The sequence below is a fragment of the Pleurodeles waltl genome, chromosome 11 (genome assembly GCF_031143425.1).
Source record: "Pleurodeles waltl isolate 20211129_DDA chromosome 11, aPleWal1.hap1.20221129, whole genome shotgun sequence".
Taxonomy (NCBI): Eukaryota; Metazoa; Chordata; class Amphibia; order Caudata; family Salamandridae; genus Pleurodeles; species Pleurodeles waltl.
The window spans coordinates 698,477,840-698,501,093 of NC_090450.1; the positions used below are offsets into that span (position 1 = coordinate 698,477,840).

Here is a 23,254-nt window from a genome sequence, read left to right on the forward strand (position 1 = left end):
GGGAGCATAGGCAGGCTTTGATAGGTGCTATGGGTGGAGGAGAGGGTGTTGAAAAGGAAGTCATCCTCGACAGGTTCTGAGTGTAACAACACGTTATGGAACTCTGCTGCCCTAGCTACCACCTGTGCATACGCTGTGCTGTCCTCAGGTGGTGAGGGCTTGGTAGGGTACGACTCAGGACTATTGTCTGATACTGGGGCGTCGTATTGGTCCCAAGCGTCCTGGTCATCTTGGCTCATGGTGGTATGAGCTGGTGAATGTGACGGAGTTTGTGCCGGTGATGTATGAGTTACAGGTTGAGGAGAGGGTGGTGGAGTTACTTTCTTCACCACTTTTGCTTGTGGTGTTCGTTCTTGTGTTTGGAACTCGAGTCTCCTTTTCCTCCTGATTGGGGAAGAGTGCTGATCTTCCCTGTCCCACTCTGTATGAAGATCCGCTTCTGGGTGTGGTCTACGTCAGTGGTTTGTAACTCTTCTTCAGATCTGTGTTTGCGCATTTGAGAGGACAGTGATTGTTCCTCTGAATACGAGCTGGCAGTCGGTTCGGTTGCTGGGCGTTTTGGCACCGAAACTGTGTCTCTGCTTGTTTTCGGCTCCGAGGAGAATTTTCTCTTTTTTGTAGTCGAGCCTTCTCGGCGTCGATCATCCTCGGTGCCGCTGTCTCTGCGTCGAGCAGCTTCGGTTCCGCTGTCTAGGCGTCGACCCTTTTCGGCAGCACTTTCTCGGTCCCGAGATTGCTGCGTGCCTGTGTCTCGACCCGAGTCGGACGATCTCGGCACCGGTTCGCCCTTTTTCGGTGCCGATGGACGGTCACCTATTTTATGGGTTGAGCCATGGCCTGTTGGCAGTGGCGTCCCCTGGGCCTTGTCTGTTTTCCCGTGTGGTGCTTGTTTCGACGTCTTACTCACGGTTTCTTCGACGTCGAACTCCTCCGAGTCTGATTCATGGATGGAGAAGGCTTCCTCTTCTTCTCCTTGTTCCTCGAACCCTCGTTGTCTTGTCGGCGTGGACGCCATTTGCAACCTTCTGGCTCTTTGGTCACGGAGCGTCTTTCGGGACCGAAACGCACGACAGGCCTCACACGTTTCTTTCTTGTGCTCGGGCGACAGGCACAAGTTACAGACCAAATGTTGGTCTGTATATGGATATTTACTATGGCATTTAGGACAGAATCGGAACGGGGTCCGTTCCATCGGTGTCGATGTTACACGCGGTCGGGCCGACCAGGCCCGACGGGGGTCGAAGTTACCCCGAAGGGCTACCGGAGCTCTTCACGATTCGGTGTCGATTCTATCTAACCCGATACCGAACGAAACAATACCGACGTAGTTTTCCGAAGTTCTGACTATCTTTCCGTCCCGAAACCCGGAGCGAAAAGGAACACGTCCGAACCCGATGGCGGAAAAAAACAATCTAAGATGGAGTCGACGCCCATGCGCAATGGAAACAAAGGAGGAGGAGTCCCTCGGTCTCGTGACTCGAAAAGACTTCTTCGAAGAAAAACAACTTGTAACACTCCGACCCAACACCAGACGGCGGACTATGCACAGCATGTGTATCTGCAGCTACACATGCCACCGAACAGTGACGGAACAATGCAGGCTCACCATATTTCCCTCACCAACTATGTCAATTCTCACCAAACTGGACACCATCCCAGCAAACAGCTCCAACACCTGGCTGACATCAAGGTGTAAAAGTGTAGGCAGCTTCTAAGACAGAAGGACAGACTATGGGTTCACTGAGAAGGAGTGTATGCATGTATACAGATTCAGCATTAGGTGTCACATTCCTCAATCAAACCATTTGCACAGGCCACTTATGGCTTTTGAGAATTAGATTTTTTCTAAATAGAAGTGACAAGCCCCTAATTTCTGAGATCTATTAATTTCTAGCCTGGATCTTCCCAGAAGTGTAAAGAAATACGTGCATGATGTCCTTACGTTCTCAAGTGAAAGGGGTGGAAGAGGTGTGCGAGTGTGTCTATTTATATAGCGCTGCTCATCACTGATGGCATCCAGGCACTGGCGGGGTGGTTATAACGGTTCTGTGCTTTTCACTCTTGTTCTTGCTCCCGCCCTCTTTTCTTTATACCTTTTTCTAGTGCACGTTTGCTACCCACCATCCTCAGAGTTGAAGGCAGCCTTTTGCATATGTTTATGAAGTTAATTGAAGAGACTTGAACAATAAAATGCTAATAAAAAGGGGGATAAAATAAAAAAAGTGGAACTTGACAAATTCAAGCCAAAATGTGGTTTTCTTTCAAAATGAGGGCCCCATCATACTGCTTGTGAAGCAACACTAGTCACATGAATGAGAGACATGATCAGAGATTTGTTCCTCAGTTGACTTGTCTGACAGTTTGCCCTCTGTATTACAACCAGTAGGTCTTCCTAGTCTCCTGTGGTCTGTGACCATCCACGTTTGAGACATTCTTGTACTAGTTTCAGTGTATTATGTTTTTTTGTGTTTTTTTTAAAAAGTTGAGTTGCCACTGATTTTGCAGCATTTATTTCTGTCCCCAGTCCAGTTTTATCCCATGTGGGCTTAGTTTGGGTCGACTTGAGAGCACTTGTGTATCTAGTGTACCACTAGAGCTTTCCTGCCTCAAAAGGCCTGCGAATACAGTCAATGGATAAAGGTCTGCAGACTTTGAAATAAACTTTGAACCAGGAAAACTTAGCGGGCTGAAACTACCAACCAGGATACCCAGGTGGCAAAAGCTGAACCATCCAAGTTTCAGTACACAAAGGCTAACCATAAACAGATGTTGCCCACAAATAATCAGTAATCCAAAAACCCACAATCCAAGCAAGGACGCAAAGCCAATAATATCAGTGGAGGTCCCCTGGAAAATTATTTCCTGTCAATGAAAACTGTGGGTCTGGTCAGGGTTTCCACTAGGAACAGTTATATCAACTAAAGTCCAAGAATAGTTAAGTCCTCAACAGGTTCCTATTATTTTTTAAAGAGGTTAAGGAAAATAGTTGGCCAAGTCTCAATATGGAATTTCAAAAGTGGCCTTTTCTTTAAATGGCTGTATCGTAGGATTTTGAGTGCTGCCATGATTTTCCAGTACAAGGGCATCAATTGCAATCATGGTGACACCAAACCCTATTGGGAACTGGTCTGTTTAAGGTCTAGCTTGACTACAGGACCAGATACATTTTTCAAATGGGTCTAGAATCCAGGCAACCACTTCCAGCCAGAACAACTAAACCCCACTTCAGGGTGTGAAGACCGACCCCTTCCTGGTCCTTCTAAATCAAAGGATTGGGGGTGGATGGGAGCCTTAGGCTTGGTGGTTGGGACAGTGGCTGGCATTACTGAAGTGCAGACCCAACCACTAGATGGCAGAATAATGCATAGCATATGAATCCAGACAGATTCATGCTGTAAAATACAAGCTCACACTCACAATGCTAACAGGCAAAGACTGAGCTTCACAACCCAAGTTTCATTCTTTTTTCTGGTCTTAATTCGCCTGGCCAGCTGGGCTGTACTAAGCAAATTTCCACTCTTGGTTCATTAGCCATCTCAATGTACTGGCGCACAGGCATTCCTAGTGTCCAAAGGATGACTACGAACACACACATAATTGGCCTACGAGCCTAATATTTATAATTCGCTAATGGCAAAGGAGGAAAGAAGGGGGAAAGCAGAGGGTTTGCACTTTAGTCTTGCTTGTCAGATTCTAGTCAAGCTACTTCGGACTGAGTCTGGGTGAGAAGTGTACTGTGCTTAAACTAAACCCTAAATCTGTTTCCTCTGTCATGGGAGATGGATACAACTAGGTGAAGCAAGTTTTACTCATGGCACAGGAACCTACTCTAGAAAAAGGAAATGGACTGATTACCATTAAACAATCCACTAGGTAGAGACATTCTGACGGACAGACAGGAAAGATGTGCAAGCTCAAATGACCAAGGGGAGTAAAAACTTACATACAAGAAACCATAATCCTGTGCAATTTGCATCCGGTGTCCAAATGGAAAAGAAAAGAGTGGACGGCAATGCAACACACATTACTGAATTTGTTTGGGTTTCAAAGCTAGTTATTTGAGTTCTATCTGGTGTTAGGTTGCAGCACCAGACTTTCACATCATGAAGTACAAGAAGTAGGGTAATTAAATGTAGTTAGGTAGATGCAATCGAGATCAGTGTAATATCAAGACCACACTTTTGTATTTAGGACCGAGAAACTCGCAAAATGAGTGCATTAAAATAGTTGATAACAGCAACCATGATGAGATTAGAGTTATATTGACTATATAAAAGGTACTATATTCACGCACCAAATGTAAACGTCTTCGAGTACATCATGCAGTTTTGGTTCTAACAAGGAACAGGTATGGTTTTCTTTCAACAAATGTTCCACTTCCTTTATTTGCAAAATAAACTAATATGGCTATTTGTTCACATCTCTTTATGTAATAGAGCCGCTGAATTATTCGTATCCCATCTCTTCATGTTTAGCTTTAAAAATATGGAGTTTAGTAAAACAAATTATAATCCAGTGGTATCTACTGGCAAATAAAGGAAGGATTTACCAAACTAAGTATTTACTTGAATTACTTTTTGTTTTCACTTCTGTAAAGGCAATGCTAATATCCATTTGATGTCTGATTTTACTGCAGTTACACTGTAGTACTCATGGTAAGATCAGGTAATGCAAACAAGGTTTTAAAATTATTTATGTACGACTGAACTGCTGAAAAGTGGGCATTAGTAAATTGTTAAAAGGAATCAGATAAAGTGATCCAATATTTAAAAATTGGGCATTCTTCTTGAACAAAATTTTAATAGAACTTGGCCAAAAGAATTAAGTCTCAACCAGAAGCCAAGAATAATGGTGAAATGTACTGATGAAGATACATATATAGACTATTTGCTTATCTTAAGTGCCCATAATGCAATTTAGATTTTTTTTTTAAAAAATTTTTTTTAATCAGATGAAGAAATGTGTGCGGCAGTCATTTAACTTTATGACCGTACATTAACTTGTTACCGCAGCTCACAGTAAATGCCCAGATCAATTTAGCCTATCCACAGTTTTAATTCATACCTTGAGCTTCTCGGAATTCAGAAGCTCTTCCTTGATCTCCTTCAGACGGGCTTCCTTTATGGCTTGCTTGGTGACAGAGCGCATTGCATCCTGGAAGAACAACAGCAAAGAATTAAAAGGTGAGCCAAAGACACGGAACACAGAGGAGGGATAGCTGTGTATATGTGAGTGACAGAAAAGTAAGGGAAGAGTAATCACACAGGAAGGTGAGGGGACTGCAGATACGAGAAGCAATAGGGGTTAGGGAGACTGGTCAGAGCAAAATGGGAAAACGTGCAAATATGAGTGCCCAAGAAACTATGCATTGGGAATACACAGGGGAGACAGCAGACATTTATTTACAATTGTTTTTACTGCTACAAAAACGTTATACAAATGTTGTACAGTTGTCACATTAAACACGCAAAACTTTGGGAAAAAAACAAGATGTGAGAGAGAAAATTCTGAATAAAACCGGATTCTTTCGGTCAATTTGCCATCTATCTTGGAAAGAAGTGATGATGAAGATGTTTGTGAGTTGTCGGACAACGTTTTGACTCTTTTTATGTGTCTCTTCATCGCAGCAGGTTGTGATCAGGGCAGATTTAGTGGTTCAGATACTTTTACACTTGTTTCTCTAACTCTACAACGAAGGGGCAGTGGGTGGCCTGGAGCAGCAAGAGGGCGCCAAGATTATAATTGGAGACAATAATTCAGATGTGGATGACATGATCTGTGCACTGCAAGGTGGGGTGCATCTGACATTTAGAAATGAGCTGTGGTACCCCATATTCTGACTACTCTGAAGTACAGACATCACTAAAAGCCTAGTAGAGAAGAGGAGCTTCTGACATCTTGTGGTTACTGCAAATAACACATTCGCCATTTTCCTTGCCATCATTTTTGAGTTCTGGGTCAATCAGAACAGTTTGCTTTCAGCAAAAATGCATTCTGCCAACACTTACCCGGCAACGGTAACGAAAGCCCTCGATCTCTTCCATACGAAATTTGTAGGGCCGAAGGATGGACGTCTCTGTACTTTCTGGAATGGAAGGAAAGGGAAGCATCTGAGACGAAGTTCACAAATGTACCTATCATTTAAGTAAGTGGCATTTCTAGAGATGAGATGGTCTTTGCGAATATCGGGTATTTTGACAGACCTGCACCTCTTTGAAATTGTGATAGGGCAATGATTGACTCAATCTCACTCTGCTTCAGCAGGCACAACATTGAAGTGTGTGAGCCGAGGCCTCCCTCTGACATCGATGGAGACTCTGAAGCTGGTCTCTGCAGTCTGAAGTGGCACTCTATGCGATTTCTCATTTAAAGAGCACGAGTATAGTTAGCCCACTGGGACTAACCGTGGTGGCAACAACAAATTATAAAGGCAGGACGGGGCTTTTCATCCGTCACCTGCCAGGGAGAATTACTAAATGGCCTCACAAGTGTTTTAAATTAGTCTATCAATGCCCTAAAACAGGGCATTTCCCTCGATACATGCGACACGTGGACTGCGCATGTGTGTATTTTAGAAGTGTGCAGTAGAACATACGTGGAGCTAGTGTGCTGCTTATGATTGTGACAGCATAGGACTCCTTTTAAATTCCCCGCACAGGAGAGGCGCATAGAATGAAAGTTGAGGCGCGCCCGAGAGCTCTGTGAATTGCAGGGTTTCTCCAAAGCATTCTGAAGCTCATTTGTAGTGAACTAGACTCTTGGGTGTGGAAGACAGGAGACAGAGGGTAGTATTGTCATGTATGAAAAGTCTTGACCCCTTTCTCCTGCAATCTTCTCCAGAAGTGCTGCCCACAACACGTTATGAGGTGGCTAAATGGGGAACACCCCCTGACTTTTGTGGCTCTGTTGTGGATTTTTACAACCTCCCTTCTGCTGACACAGAGAAATAGGTTGAATAGATCAGTCTGGGAGGCATACACATAGATCAGGAACTGCCTGAAACCGGTTGAAGTGTGCTTATGGAATACATAAGGTTTGCAAGCTTGATATAACTATGGGACAGAAACTACCAGCCACTGTGCAAAGATTTCTCCCCAGACACAGGAGATGAGACAAACCTGTTTGTGTTCAAGGGCTGGGGTCGCTGATTGCCAATTCCTGTTTGATGAATAGGAACCTGAAATTTCTACAACATGCAAAAAGAGCCATCTTGGGGCAAGCAGATGATGACTGCTAATGCACGGTGCAGGAAGTACCCTACACAAAGAAGACAGTCTAGAAAAGTAGGACTATGAGAATCTGTGGCAGAAAGAGCTGAAACAAGTTTGCTATAGTGTAGGTGTGGATTTGCACCGCTAGGTTCTGTACTCTTGAAAATTGCAATCACATCCTGAGGTTTTTCGCCAAGAAGGATACAGTGCCTGATGGCCTGGCACTAAGAAACTCACAACACAGTCAGTCTCGCCTGTAAAAAGAAGAACAAAGGGATCAAATAGGTGCAGAAGTAGACCAAGATTGCTCTCCACAATTCACGGCGGTTTTTAGCTTTCATCTAGAAGATCACTGCACTTCAACAAGGGTGAGTGCTTCCCTTTGACTCAAAGGGAGATTCCAGTGAGGAGTCAACTGAACGTGAACAGATCACAGCCTTCACTCCCATCCTTGTAGTCCACCAGTCTTTCCATCCATCCACCAGTCTTTCTACATTCGGCAACTGCACAGCAAAAACAGTAACAGCATTATCTTGGCCAGCCCAGAGTTTGTGTGATCCTGCTTGGTGAATCATGCAGACGGCACAGCACCTGGAGGATGCCTTGCCTCAGCAAGCATCAAGACAATGTACAGTGCAAAAACTAGACACTGCAGATGGGGACTATTGAATGTATTATGCAATATTCAATCACTACCATGAAGGAAATGAGGACTCAAACTATAACAGAACACACCATTCCTTCCACCACCACAAGGTCAACACGTTTGCAAATGTACTGCATTAATTGATACCAATCTTTTGTGAGCAGTCTCAATAAGATATGGACAGTCCCAATTGCTGTAAGCAGTAATATTATAAATGTTACAACTAATTTTTGGCTCTGGATTTTCATTTACAGCATTTTATTGTGCGTTGAGAGTAAAGTACTTTTTCTTCTAAAGAGCAGTAGTTGGACAATGTTTTACCAATTGCTAATACGCGTTTCAGTGCATTTCGAGTCTCCATTCTACACCTCCAACCCGAGTAAGCCTTGAACTGCTCGACTTTGCTACCCCATGTGCGCCAAATGCTAAAAGGATGTACTTAGTGCTCAGTTTTGTGATTATTAGGCAGAGATAAGGGGACACCAGTGGTGAAAAGCTCCTACTGTAACAACTGGAGCCCAGTAACCTCTTTATGCCCTTGGACTCCTGAAAGTTCAGTGTTGATGTTTTATATTTCATCTTCTTTTTTCATAATATGCATTTTTATCCATCCAGGTCTCAATTCTAAATGCTGCAGTTCCCCAACTGAAAGCAAAAGGTGTAGAATATGAAGAAGGCACAAGACGCTCAACATACAAGAACAGTAGGCGATACCTTGGGAGTATCTATTTCACAATACAGATGTAAGATTACAATTATTTTAATCATCAGCTATGTCGCCCCACAGAAGGGAGAAAAAAAAAGAAAAGAAAAAGGAAGCAATGCTTTGAACAGTTTTCTAAGCAAAATACATCTGAAATGTGAGAGTTAAATGACCAAGCTAAAACTGAGTGAAATCCAGCAATATCTGGTCCAAGAAGCTTAATCTTTGAAAAACTCTCATGGAGCCAGGCTCGAGATATGGTCAGCAATAATGCTACCAAACCCGAAGAGAGTATACTTGGCAATGCAAACCTCATATGAAACTGCTGGAAGGAATCCTAAAAAAAAATACTATCAGGCTCTCAAAGACAGATTCAGACGAGGCAAACAACGAAAGAGACAATTCTCTCCTGGAGAATTTGAAAATCAGTCAACTCTACATTCCATCCTTGGCAATACTTTATCAATCAACAGGGAGTTAACAAGCCAATACAATTGCGTAGTAATACAGACCCAACCTTGAAGACTATTTTGGCCTAAGCTTGCAACTATCGTATGTGGAAGATTTTGAATAAAATTAACCACATAAAGCCAAGCTCCTAATCAACAGCCTAAATCCATAGTGCCCAAACTGATTCACCCAGATTAATGTGGCTTTATGCTAAACCACGCCACGGTACGTGCCACATGTCACCATGGCCTGGATGGGAGAATAGGCTGATCCCTTGGCTCTTCTCCTCCTTGACTTTGAAAAAGACTTTGATTTGGTAGATTGGTCCTTTCCTGTGTACTGAAGAAAATGGGACTGGGCCAGGGACTACACAGATGCATCCTGCTTCTATAATCCAAGCCCCGGACGAGAACACTGATTAAAAGGGTACTCTCACACCCTTTTCCCATTCAGTGAGGAACCAGACAAGGGTGCCGACTCTCTTCAATCCTTTTTGCCCTTGCAAATTGAACCTCTAGCCCAGCTGTTGCGATGTGATTGGCGGACATCAGGTTGGCCCTGGGCAGACGGTACTGAAGACCACATCACCTTATACAGACATTTTCCATTTCCTTTAGCTCCTGCGGTACTCGAGTCCGCCAAGTACTGAAATCCTAGACTTAAATGAAGAGGCTTTGGGCCTCCAGGTCAAGTAGAGCAAATCACTGCTGGTACCACTTGGTGGAGAGGTCTCGACAGTGACAGGACACAATCTCATCTCCATTTAACTTACATATTCAAGCTTCAAATACCTAGGAATCCAATATTCTGCGACATAAAACTCACTTGGAACTTTAAACTAAGTACGCTTCTAAGGACCACAAAAGTGGATCTCCAACGCTGGGTGCTACTGCTGCTACAAGTGTTAGGGAAAATTGCCTACTTAAATTCATAGTTCTACCCAGTTACCTATACATTCCTCCCCCCCCCCCCACAACCATCGCGCAAAGGAAATGTAGAAAGTAGGTCTACGATTGGAGTATGAGCCTGGCAGACCTTTAGCTCATTATACAGTAGCACACAAAGTTATCAACAACTGGCTGATGGTGGGATGGGACAACGCGGGTCATCAAGCTGAACTCTCACTCCTCAGCCTAGATCAGCTGAGGGGACACATATGGCAAACACCTCCGACAGCCTGCCTGACATCACCAAGGTTGTGTTTGGGTGCTGGTGAGCAGCTCTACAAGAAATGGACTGTGGAAAAACACACTAGACCCCACCGCCCCCTCCGCTCCCACCCCAATGACAGGGGCAACGACTCTCACATAATGCACAGCTCACTGGCTTACTCAAACTTGTCATGAGGTTATTTTAGCATTTACACAAGCACATTATTCAGCTCTGGGCCCGAGGCCTGTGCCCGCTCACCTAGTTACATTTCACTTTTATTTCTTTTATTATTTTAGCAAAGCTGGTTTTATTCTTTTATCAGTTGCCCTTCCAAGCAGAATTTGTTAGTCATTTCTTTGCAAAACTTTTTAATTCTGTGCTCAACCCGAGGCTGTACACAATAGTTTACTGGGAGTTGCAGTCCAAAGAGTACACTGTCTACCCTACACACAATAATGTGTTGTCATGTCAGGGCAGTTCTTAGAACAACAGATATATTATAAAACACCACTGCCCACACCATCTTAGATGGGACATTCCAGCCAGCTTGCCATATCACGCTGCATGTTGTTCTCACAGTTTCTGATGCAACTCTGCCCCTTTCCTTCATCCAGGCAGAAGGTTTTCCAACAGACCTCTTCTCTACCTACTGCACAAGAATGGGGTTTGGGTTTACTTCCGGGGACTAGATAGGCATATTCGGGCTAACACTGCTATTGCTCTCATACAGAATATAAGGAGTGCGGGTAGGGATTTTATAATCACAATTGTGACAATATGGTGTGAATTTTCCTCTGTTTCACTTTTCTAGTCAACGCTATTATAGTACCATTTCATTATCTTAGTAATCACCATTCATGCCTTATTTTTTTGTTTACATAGAATGCTGTTGCTTCAATGTAATGTAATGAAACACGTCCTGCTTATGTTTGTCTATGAATTTATGAGACACGTATAAATGAGAGAAAGAGGTAAGAGATCTGTTCCACCACGATTTCCCTGAGGAGTCAGATTATCATGCACTAGGCTGCCACAAATCACCTTTCCCCTTGGATACTGGTGAGGTGCTGCTAGCTAGCCGAAAGTGTTAGGCCAACAGCTATCATACGGTGCGGGTTCAGACTCAGTCCTCCTCACCCGGCGGTGATGCTGCCCAAATTTCAGCAGTCTCGTTCTTACAGCGAGAGTCCTTTGACAAACTGGATGAGACTGGCAACACTAATCTGGGGAATGTCTGGCAAGGAGATATGATATACTCATTCCAAGACCTACAAACACAGTTTACCCTGTTTAACACCCAATTTCACAAATACTTTCAAAGTTGCCCCCTGTTGGTGGGACTCCTCAAGCAATGAATATCTCTGCTGCCCACTCTCCTCAAGTGACATACCAGCATGGTGCGGTGCACTAAACTTTAGGAGCCTATCCACACAGCTAGGTGCTGTCTAGAGAAACATGCCAAGATCTGTGGTGAATTAATCAAACACTACAGGCTCTATTTGAGACATACACTAAGCTAAGTCATATATGCATTCCTACACCGATTGCTGACGGAAGTACTCCTTCTTTTGTTTTATTTGTATCGCCTTGTTTTATTGATTATCTGTAAAACCATTAAAATTGCTTATAAAAAATAAAAAAAAATAACAGCGTAAAACCCTAGAAACAACAGGTGCCAATATCTAAGAAAAGGGTGAAACCAGGAACCTTTGTAAGGTTACCAAGATGGCACAACCTCTTTGTGTGTTCTCCCTTCGATTGAGCTTCAATCAAGCACTGATTAACGTCTTTAATGGCGTCCTTCCGCTTCTCGCGTTCAGATGGAAGCACTTTATTACTTCTGTTTTGCTTGCTGCCTCATTGCTCCTGCCCACTCACTCCTGCATTGTTGCTCGTTCTTTTTTGTGTCCCATCCCATGACAGCGCATGTAGTTTTAGGACTGATGTGTGCTTAGTTGCAACCTGCAACAGTATTGCTCGCTCGCTCTCTCTCTTTCCCACCACTCTCTGTATTCCTCCTCCTTATCACTCCCATTTTTATTTCATTGTTTTTGTACAGCACAAACTCAATCCAAAGGTATCAAGAGTGCTTTACGCGAGCACCAGTTACATTACACAAGGTCACATTCATCTTTTTTAGGCAAGGGGAGGGGAGATTAAGTGAACTGCCCAGAATCACAGGATGTTCAGCCAACACCGGGACCCAAACCTGGTTCCTCATTTCCAAAGTCAGCAACTCTGGCCGAAATGCCACATCCTTATTTATTTATTATTCAGTATGATATTTGGTTAGTATTTACAGAACAGTGATGTTTTATTTGAAATAGTGGATGGGTGTTTATTCGTTGAGGTGGCTGCATCTACTTATTCTTTTTGCAACCCGATCCAAATGAAATCTTTTCCTCGCTCATCTGCTTCTTCCAGCCCTCTCTTACCTGGCAGGCATTTGTTGTGGTGCTCACAGCAGCCAGTTGACAGTGACTGATTGATTGATTGATGCAGAAGCTAGGAGCAAACAGTTGCTGATTTGATGATTAAGAGTGCTATCTGAAGTTGCTTGTAGGTGAGCTCTTGAGACTCACCTTTGGTGGAGTTAAATCTGAAAATGCACATATCTGAGTGTAGCTGGAAGCATATCTGTGATGCAGATATGCACCAATTATTTCATGTGCACATGGCTGCTGCCAAGTTATGACACCTGCAAATTCTTTACTCAAAAAACACATCATTTGTGGGGCATGATAATTCTCAAGGTTTGTTGAACGAGTTCAACATCCTAGTGTGTTTGACTTTTCTTCACTTTAACCGCTTTATTTTCTTGCTATGAGCTTAAGCTCATTGAGGATGTAGACTTAGATTTTGTACAGTGACTACTTTCCTTTTTTATGTCCTAAATATCTTGTTTCAAATCCATTGAATTATTTTCCTTGAAACATGCACAGCTTTTTTTTTTTTCTTTCACATACTAGGCAATCACAAGCTGCATGAACTGCGGTTTCTGGTGGGTAGGTCACATAGTACTAATTTAAACTAAACATTTTATTCAGTCCAGAAGTTTGTCTTATGTGTGGTGATGAAGTGCCTGGCATTTTACACACCCTTCTGGATTGCACCAGATGTATTACTCAAAATGTATTTGCTTTCGTAACGTTAGTTATTGAGTGCACAATCAATTATAGCAACTCTTAAAAATAACTGCAATATACCGACTCCATGGAAATTTGTAATCGGCCAACTTATAACAAAGGGACACACTCCTGACCCTGTCATAACTCTCAGTTGTATTGTAACAGCTTTTACAATACGTTCTTGACTGGTCACTGTTAGCATGCTAACAAATCACTGCACCTTCGCAACACTAAGTAACATCGCAACTACTGCTCCATTTCTGTAAATCAACAAAATCACCAGTGTCTATAACAAGTTGCTTCTTAAAATTACTTCCCTTGCCGGTTTACAAAATACACCTATGAACTTACAGTCTAGCGTTACCGGGGTTTATAAGAGGGGAACACGTGCAAACAACAACAACAACAACAAAAAATGGCATACACAAAAAGATATCAAGACTAGATACCAAGCATAATTTTTAAGCAGCAAACCTCTGACAACAAATCCAGGGAATGTGTATTTTCGGCTGCATCTTTATTCACAGAACTAGCCATGCCTCATTATCACTAGGGGGCCCCCCTGCTCGTCTCTCTAGGCTACAGTGATAGCCTCTTACCAATCAGGATTCACAACTAACATTGGTAGAATCTGACCTCTAAGTGCTAGGGGATGCTTATGTTTTCTCGGAGGATGAACCATGGCTGCTAGAACTTTGTGACCTTCAGATGCCTTTGATATAGCGTATCATGATGTGCAGCTTAACACTTTCTCGCTATAAATTTAGTAGATGGGGCAGTTCAGGCAGATCATAATTTTCAAAGATTCAATCATGCATGTGGAAAATTTGAAGTTCTCTCCAGTTTTCTGGGCCAAACAAATTGGCCCTATTGTAAAATACCATTTGATAATGGCTGTACAACGGATTCAGGACAAGGTTCTTTCATTCATCCACTACTGAAATAAGCATTGACAAAGCCAACAGGTCTTCCTTACAAGCTTGCCAGCGCTTTTCAACAGGGGCAAAGGGGAAAAATAGTTACTGCCAATGTTGAACAGCATCAGCCAAAACAAAATAGAGGACACAGTTGCTGTGCCACATGGATAAAAGTTGAGAAAAATCAATGTCGGAAACATCGTAGGGGTCTTTCTCTTTACTTCCAACTACACTGCAGAGCAGCTGTGCTGCTGTACAACTTAGAGATTATGACAAAGCCATAAAACACAGCTATTTGGCTACAAATCATGCTGCACAGCAGCCGCATTGCTGGACAACATGAAAAAAATGACAAAGTAAAAAAAAAACACGCTATGACCATGCCAGCAGTCACTGCATTACAGGGTGTTTAGTTATTTAAAACTTTCAGCCATGACTGTACAACATGTTTTAAAATACATTGACAAAGTCAGCAGATATTGCATAGGTGACACCTGGTTGGCTTTGCCAAGGGTCGTTTCCTCCCAAACATGGGTGCAGTAGCTGCCTCAAGCTAACTGTTATAGTGAGAGGTAGGAGGATAAAATGATTACCATAGTACAGCCCCCCACACACACACACTTTTTGCCCCCAGAGCTGCCCAAGTTCAGTGTGGTTTAAGATTTTCACCATCCTGAAAATGCCCAAAGTGGGTAGGATTGGCCCTGGGAAATTTTATCCCATTGTTTAGGGTGTACCCAACAGTCTTTAGTACCCACCAGATACAGCAAAGCATAAATGAGGCACCTTGAGATTCCCACTGGAGAAAACCTTCTGGACCTGAGGAAGATCATAAGAGAACTGGACTTGCTTTTTGGGTCTTGAAAGACTTGCCCTGCTCCTGATTGTACTAGTCAGTTGGATGACCTGCTATGTAAGGTACAGGGCCATAAAAGGCTTTTCCCTGAAAGAATCCAGCTTACCAGTGGCAACGGGTCCCTGCTGTTAGCTTTTGGTTTACACCCTGCAAGTCTTCAAGTGCCTCCGATGAGTCGCCTGGGGTGCTATAACTGTACTCCAGTGGTGGACTGGGACTTAAGACTACATCAGAAGGTAACATTTTTGACCAGGACAAATCTGGTTGGTGTATCCGATCTGCACTCCCTCCTGGTCAGCCTGAGACTGTGTCTAGATCTTGGTCTATTGTGACAACTGACTATCACTGCAGATTTGTCGTTTTAGGCACTATTTCGATTTTTAAAAAATTACATCTCTGGTACTCTTATAACATTTTTATAATTTTTGTGTTTTTATTTTTGTTTTTTTTAATTTTACTTTATTTTTTCCAATCCAATTCGGGATTTCTTATTGTTTTGCATTTTGGCTTTATTACAGTTTTAGTACTGCATAAATACTTCACAGATGACCCTAAGTTAAGCATGTGTGTTCTGTGCCATAGCTCCTAGGGAGTTGAGCTCAGGTAATTTATTGACTTTGAGGGTTCACCCTAACAAAGGTTGTGATTATTCCTTGAGGTAGGTAGTCACAAATCCCAAAGAATAATCTAATTTCTTAGACTTTCTACCTTCAACCTCCATCCTGCCCTGCACATATTGTTAATGCATGCCTCCACCATTCAAGCTACTCTGTCAAAGATTGAGGAGAACATGTAATGTCTTCTCACCAATCCAGGATCCACAATCAAAGATGTATTGGACATCCACAGCCTTATTAAAGATGAAGCCCTGGACACCTTGATGATTACAGACTGTTCTAACTGCATCTTCAATCGGGTTTCACAGAACTACTAATTTTCCTACACATCTCAACCATGACAGTCAATCACAAGAGCTGTTTTCTTCATTTGTTTACTTATACCATGATTTGTTGATCTACCATTACCATTAAGCTGTTTCAACTTGGACTCAATTACCGTTGTCCCAACACTTGTCAGTCACAATAGCAATTAGCCAGCCAGAGAATAGGTTACAAGCCTTGTTCACAACATTGGGCACTACCCATAGAGGATTTGTCTGTCATTTGTCTGCAGCTTTCCCTGAACACATCACCGTTCCCAGCTCCCTAACCTCATTCATTATGATTAGTCACACTAACACCACAGGCAAAAGATAAAAACTACACTGTAGGAAAGTACCATCTTGCCTTGCATGTTACCCCCATATTTCACTGTATATATGTTGTTTTAGTCTATGTGTCACTGGGACCCTGCCAGGCAGGGCCCCAGTGCTCATAAGTGTGCCCTGTATGTGTTTCCTGTGTGATGCCTAACTGTCTCACTGAGGCTCTGCTAACCAGAGCCTCAGTGGTTATGCTCCCTCTGCTTTCCAAATTTGTCACGAACAGGCTAGTGACTAAATGTTCCAATTCACATTGGCATACTGGTACACCCATATAATTCCCTAGTATATGGTACTGAGGTACCCAGGGTATTGGGGTTCCAGGAGATCTCTATGCGCTGCAGCATTTCTTTTGCCACCCATAGGGAGCTCTGACAATTCTTACACAGGCCTGCCACTGCAGCCTGCGTGAAAGAACGTCCACGTTATTTCACAGCCATTTACCACTGCACTTAAGTAACTTATAAGTCACCTATATGTCTAACCTTCACCTGGTGAAGGTTGGGTGCAAAGTTACTTAGTGTGTGGGCACCCTGGCACTAGCCAAGGTGCCCCCACATCGTTCAGGGCAAATTCCCCGGACTTTGTGAGTGCGGGGACACCATTACACGCGTGCACTGTACATAGGTCACTACCTATGTACAGCGTCACAATGGTAACTCCGAACATGGCCATGTACCGTGTCTAAGATCATGGAATTGTCACCCCAAGCCATTCTGGCTTTGGGGGGACAATTCCATGATCACCGGGTCTCTAGCATAATACCCAGGTACTGCCAAACTGCCTTTCCGGGGTCTCCACTGCAGCTGCGGATGCCAACCCCTCAGACAGGTTTCTGCCCTCTTGGGGTCCAGGCAGCCCTGGCCCAGGAAGGCAGAATAAAGGATTTCCTCTGAGAGAGGGTGTAACACCCTCTCCCTTTGGAAACAGGTGTCAGGGCTGGGGAGGAGTAGCCTCCCCCAGCCTCTGGAAATGCTTTGATGGGCACAGATGGTGCCCATCTCTGCATAAGCCAGTCTACACCGGTTTAGGGATCCCCCAGCCCTGCTCTGGCACGAAACTGGACAAAGGAAAGGGGAGTGACCACTCCCCTGACCTGCACCTCCCAGGGGAGGTGCCCAGAGCTCCTCCAGTGTGTCCCAGACCTCTGCCATCTTGGAAACAGGTGTTTGTGGCACACCGGACTGCTCTGAGTGGCCAGTGCCAGCAGGTGACGTCAGAGGCTCCTTCTGATAGGCTCGTACCTCTCTTGGTAGCCAATCCTCCTTCCTTGGTAGCCAAACCTCCTTTTCTGGCTATTTAGGGTCTCTGCTTTGCGGGAATTCTTTAGATAACGAATGCAAGAGCTCACCAGAGTTCCTCTGCATCTCCCTCTTCACCTTCTGCCAAAGGATTGACCGCTGACTGCTCAGGAAGCCTGCAAAACCACAACAAAGTAGCAAGACGACTACTAGCAACCTTGTATCGCCTCATCCTGCCGGCTTTCTCGACCGTTTCCAGGTGGTGCATGCTCTGGGGATAGCCTGCATCCTCCCTTCACCAGGAGCTCTGAAGAAATCTCCTGTGGGTCGATGGAATCTTCCCCCTGCTAACGCTGGCACCAAAAGACTGCATCACTGGTCCTCTGGGTCCCCTCTCAGCCTGACACGCGTGGTCCCTGGAACTCAGCAACTCTGTCCAAGTGACTCCCACAGTCCAGTGACTCTTCAGTCCAAGTTTGGCGGAGGTAAGTCCCTGCCTCCCCACGCTAGACTGCATTACTGGGTACCGCGTGATTTGCAGCTGCTCCAGCTCCTGTGCACTCTTCCAGGATTTCCTTCGTGCACAGCCAAGCCTGGGTCCCGACACTCCTTCCTGCAGTGCACAACCTTCTGAGTTGTCCTTCGGCGTCGTGGAACTCCCTTTTGTGACTTCGGGTGGACTCCAGTTCACTTTCCTTCTAAGTGCCTTTTCAGGTACTTCTGCGGGTGCTGCCTGCTTCTGTGAGGGCTCCCTGAGTTGCTGGGCGCCCCCTCTGTCTCCTCCTCCAAGTGGAGACATCCTGGTCCCTCATGGGCCACAGTAGCACCCAAAAACCTCTGCCGCGACCCTTGCAGCTAGCAAGGCTTGTTTGCGGTCTTTCTGCATGGGAACACCTCTGCAAGCTTCATCGCGTCGTGGGACATCCGTCTTCCAAAGGAGAAGTCCCTAGCTCTCTTCTTTCTTGCAGAACTCCAAGCTTCTTCCATCCGGTGGCAGCTTCCTTGCACCCTAAGCTGGCATTTCCTGGGCTCCTGCCCACTCTCGACACTGTCGCGACTATGGGACTTGGTCCCCTTGTCTTACAGGTACTCAGGTCCGGAAATCCACTGTTGTTGCATTGCTGGTGTTTGTTCTTCCTGCAGAAACCCCATATCACGACTTCTGTGCTCTCTGGGGGTAGTAGGTGCACTTTACACCTACCTTTCAGGGTCTTGGGGTGGGTTATTTTTCTAACCCTCACTGTTTTCTTACAGTCCCAGCGACCCTCTACAACCTCACATAGGTTTGGGGTCCATTCGTGGTTCGCATTCCACTTTTGGAGTATATGGTTTGTGTTGCCCCTATACCTATGTGCTCCTATTGCAATCTATTGTAATTCTACACTGTTTGCATTACTTTTCTTGCTATTACTTACCTAAGTTTTGTTTGTGTACATATATTTTGTGTATATAATTTATCCTCATACTGAGGGTACTCACTGAGATACTTTTGGCATATTGTCATAAAAATAAAGAACCTTTATTTTTAGTACTTCTGTGTATTGTGTTTTCTTATGATATTGTGCATATGACACCAGTGGTATAGTAGGAGCTTTACATGTCTCCTAGTTCAGCCTAAGCTGCTTTGCCATAGCTACCGTCCATCAGCCTAAGCTGCTAGAAACTCCTCTTCTACACTAATAAGGGATAACTGGACCTGGCACAAGGTGTAAGTACCTCTGGTACCCACTACAAGCCAGGCCAGCCTCCTACATACACCATGAAGGCTGAAGATATTTTTCATCCTGTACCCTCAAACCTATATACCCAAAAACAGAATAAGACTAATAAATGCTGTCTCAAGCTGAAACCCAGAAATCCTGATTGGTGATGTATATACTAGCCCTAATAGGAAAGTTGCCAAGGAAGACCTCCTACACTTCTTTTCTACAATCAATGTAGAGCCACGGCAAGATGAACAAGTTACTTACATGCAGCGCTGCTCTTTATGATGGATACGCTATCGATCTGCAGATTCCTCATCTTGTGAATATCCATAGGTGCCAGAATTGATCAGGAAACACACAAAACAGTGTTCCTGCGCGACAGTAGGTGGAGTCGTGTGACTCTGCGCAGACTTTGTTCCACTGCAGACGTGAAGAACAAAAAGGTGCATGTCAGTTCCACCCATATGCACTGACCTCTGTTTCTTTTGGTAGCTCGACCTCACCCACATGGGAGAAAAACCTGTCAGCAGAATGGAAGGACCAGTGTGCACATTTCTAGGATCTTTTTTAATAAATAAAAAAAAATGAGACCACTGCACAAAATGGGAACTTGGAATGTGGTGAGGATTTTGCAGATAGACACATTATCCACCAAGAAAGAGCCTTGCCAAAGGAAATAACTTGTTCTTCAGATGGATTATTCTAACCGCGCATTACTCACCTTATAAACAAATACCAAAGCAGTAAGGTGAGAGGTCTGTGGAATGGCTCAGACCAAAAAGTCCAGTAGGATCAAACAGGCAAAAAAGCCCCCACACCCCAACCCCCCCTCCCCCCAACCAACATCCCCATGGACCATGCGCCCTCAAGGCAGTAGTGCTTTGTGAACGAATCAACTGATGCCCACGTAGCATTCTGACAGATATCCAAAACAGGCACTTGGCATGCCAGCACAGTAGTAGCAGCCGTTGCTCTGGTAGAATGAGCTCTCCGAGCTTCTGGAGGCTGCATGTTATGCAGTGAGAGAGATCTTAAAACAAAGAACTACCCTGTGGGATACTGTCAGCTATTGCACCATCCTGACTTTTTTTTGCCCCAGAGAGCCCCACAACAAACCGATCATTCCGGAGACCACCCAATGGACAATCAATGTAAAAGCTCAAGGGTCTCCTAGGGCCCAATCAATGAACTCTCTTTTCCTCTTTCAAAGGAGGAGGTGGAGCAAAATGATTTTAGAACAGTGACCGCTCAGACATGAAAAGATACAACTAAGTTCAACAGAATGCAGCTCCAATTCTTAATATCAGTTTGTTTGTAAAAAAAAAAGATGGTATAAGGCAGCTGAGTCGAGAGAGCGAGATGCACAGATGTTACTGCAACCAAAAAGACAGTTTTTATGGTTAAGAGACATAATGTACAACTGTGCATTGGTTTGAAAGGGGTATACAGTAGGAAAGTGAAAACCAAATTTAAGCCCCAGTGAGGCATCACAAAGGATTTTGGCATAAACATATACTGCATGCCTAACCCTGGGTAGCTTGGTTCTGAGCAGGAAGGCTTACACGAAAAGGAACAAGTGTAAAGCAGTTTAACAGCATAAAAAAAACTCAAGAAGAACCCAATGACACCCAAGAATTAAGACATTAATTTATAAAAAAGAAACTACATTTTTGTGTAATTGTAGACATCACAAAGAAAAAGATCCACCGGAGGGTTCCCGAGATATAGAATTTACAAGATATAATTAATTAAAACATTTGACTCAGCCGCAAACAAGCATTGGCAAATACAATTATTTTGACAGTTAAAAACTTTTTTCGCAAAATATTTAGGCGAACTATAATGCAGTTACTTAGAGTCACTTTAGATGACCAACTCCAGTGGGGCAAGAACAGATGATGGACGGAATGCAGAGCAAATCAAACATTCACCCCCAGACACAAAGATCTGGGTTTAATCCATCGTTTTTTTTGCTCACCATGCCACCCCAGGTTGGACCCAGCCATATGCACACTGTGCCACTGGATTCAAGCTAGCCTAGCTGATGAAGGGTGATACCCTGAAACCGGTTCTAAGATGCTTGTTTCTGGTCCAGGGAGGACCTAGCTTGGCAGTTTGGCCTGGACTGTTCCCATGAGAAACAGGGTCAAGACTGATTTGCATATGGCTGGGTCCAACCTGGGTGGCATGGGTGGCAAAAAAACAATGGATTTAGGCCCAGATCTCTGTACTGGGGGTGAATGTTTGACATTGTTCAGCATTCTGTCCATCACTTGTTCTTTTTGCATTTGTTGCCCCAAGTGGGAAGGGTATGCCCAGATGTGGGTCCTGTGCTCCCCATGCCACTGGAATCAAGCTAGCCTGGCTGATGAAGGGTGATACCCTGAAACCAGCCCTAGGTTGCTTGTTCCCAGTCCAGGGAGGTCCTGGCTTGGCAGTTCAGGCTGGACTTTTCCCATGGAGAACAGGGTCAAGACTGATTTGCATATAGCTGGGTCCAAACTGGAATGGCATGGGTGGCAAAAAAACGATGGATTTAGGCCCAGATCTCTGTACTGAATGGTTTGACATTGTTCAGCATTCCATCCATCACTTGTTCTTTTTGCAACTCCAGTGGGGAGCCAGTCCGGGGAAACAATGGAGGTGGTCAGAAATGGCTACCTCAGCAGGTGCAGCAGTCTTCATTACATTCAAGGCACTTTTATCCTTTGCAGGGCTTTCCTATGGAAGTGGTCCTAATGCAATGGATGACTGATGCTTAAGATGCTCAAAGGATGCAATGCAGTCAATAGGGGGTCTTGCTGCAACTACTCCTTGGTCTCTATGAAGGGTATGAGGTGGTCCTGGTCACAGGGTCGTTGCCCCTTGAATTCGTCTTGGTGCTGGCAAAAGTCCAATAATCACTGAACTACCGGTCGCAGGTCAATCCTTCCTGTGCCGATAACTCATCTTCTGTTTGACCCAGACTACTCCTGGGTTCAGCAAACTATGGTGCAACTTTATGCATCAGGTCCCTGGTACTGCACGGCGGCAGTTGGCACTGAGTAGAGGACTTTGAGCTAACAACTTGCCCCCGCAGGCTTCTTCAGCTGTTGTATTCCTCTGCTGCGAACGGGAGGCCAGTCAGCTGCCCCATAGAGTTTCTTGGCTTTGAGGTCTGTGAGAAATTCTCCTTCAGCCGAACACAGCAGACCTATTCCCTTTCCTAGGCAACTGGAGGAGTACAAGACCATTCAGCAGCATCTCTACACCGGTTTGAAGGGCAGCAGGGGAGTCCTTTCTCGGTCCTCCTTCCAGTCAGTCATGATCTGAGTTCAGGGTTCCAGGAGTGCCCTACTTATGCTCAGAAAATGCCCTCAGGGCAGGATGCAGTTGGTGGCAGATGGGTTACTAGGTTCCTACCCACCTGTTGATCACTTCATGTGAAGTGTGGCATCTGGGCATCCCAGGATGCATCATTCTGCCCACTTTCAATATGGCAAGACACCTCTCTCATTGTGTAGAGCTCCCTGGCCCAACCCAGAGGTGTGCTACCAAGGGGGCAGCATGCCCCTGGAAAACAGGTTTGACAACTGGTTTTCCCTTTTCTGTCTCTAGTGCGAGCCTATCTGCCTAACAATCGAGCAGCCCTTCTCCCAAGTGTTGACCCTTTGCCCTTCAAAGACGGCTTCTACTTTGAAGATTGCCTTTTGGGCCAGCACCCTTGTGCTATCCTTCAGTAGGGAGGTGACACTCATTAAGAGCAGTCCCCTACTGTATACTTTCCTGTGAGTCATTAGCTTTCTGCCCCCCTGGGGAGATGTGCTGTCTTGGCGACAGGAAAACCAAGCTTTTCCACACTAAGAACAACAGTATCACGAACATCTAAAATTACATATTCCATCTGTGGGATACATTGTACCCAGCCTTAATACTCGACAGGCCTGCCATAGGGGTGACTTGCACATATACCAGGGGGGCAGTCTGGCTTTGCCATAACTTTA

At 44.5% G+C, this 23,254-nt stretch overlaps 1 protein-coding gene across 1 annotated transcript in view; it reads right to left on the reverse strand.

The window, feature by feature from the left end:
• Positions 1–23,254, reverse strand: part of DDX56 (DEAD-box helicase 56) — a 125,008-nt gene that overhangs the window by 19,658 nt on the left and 82,096 nt on the right. Inside the window, exons 10-11 of the mRNA XM_069214263.1 lie at positions 6,009–6,085; positions 5,065–5,154 (exon numbers count right to left, since the gene is read on the reverse strand). Of these exons, the coding sequence (XP_069070364.1) occupies positions 5,065–5,154; positions 6,009–6,085 (167 nt within the window). The remainder of the gene's footprint in view (positions 1–5,064; positions 5,155–6,008; positions 6,086–23,254) is intronic.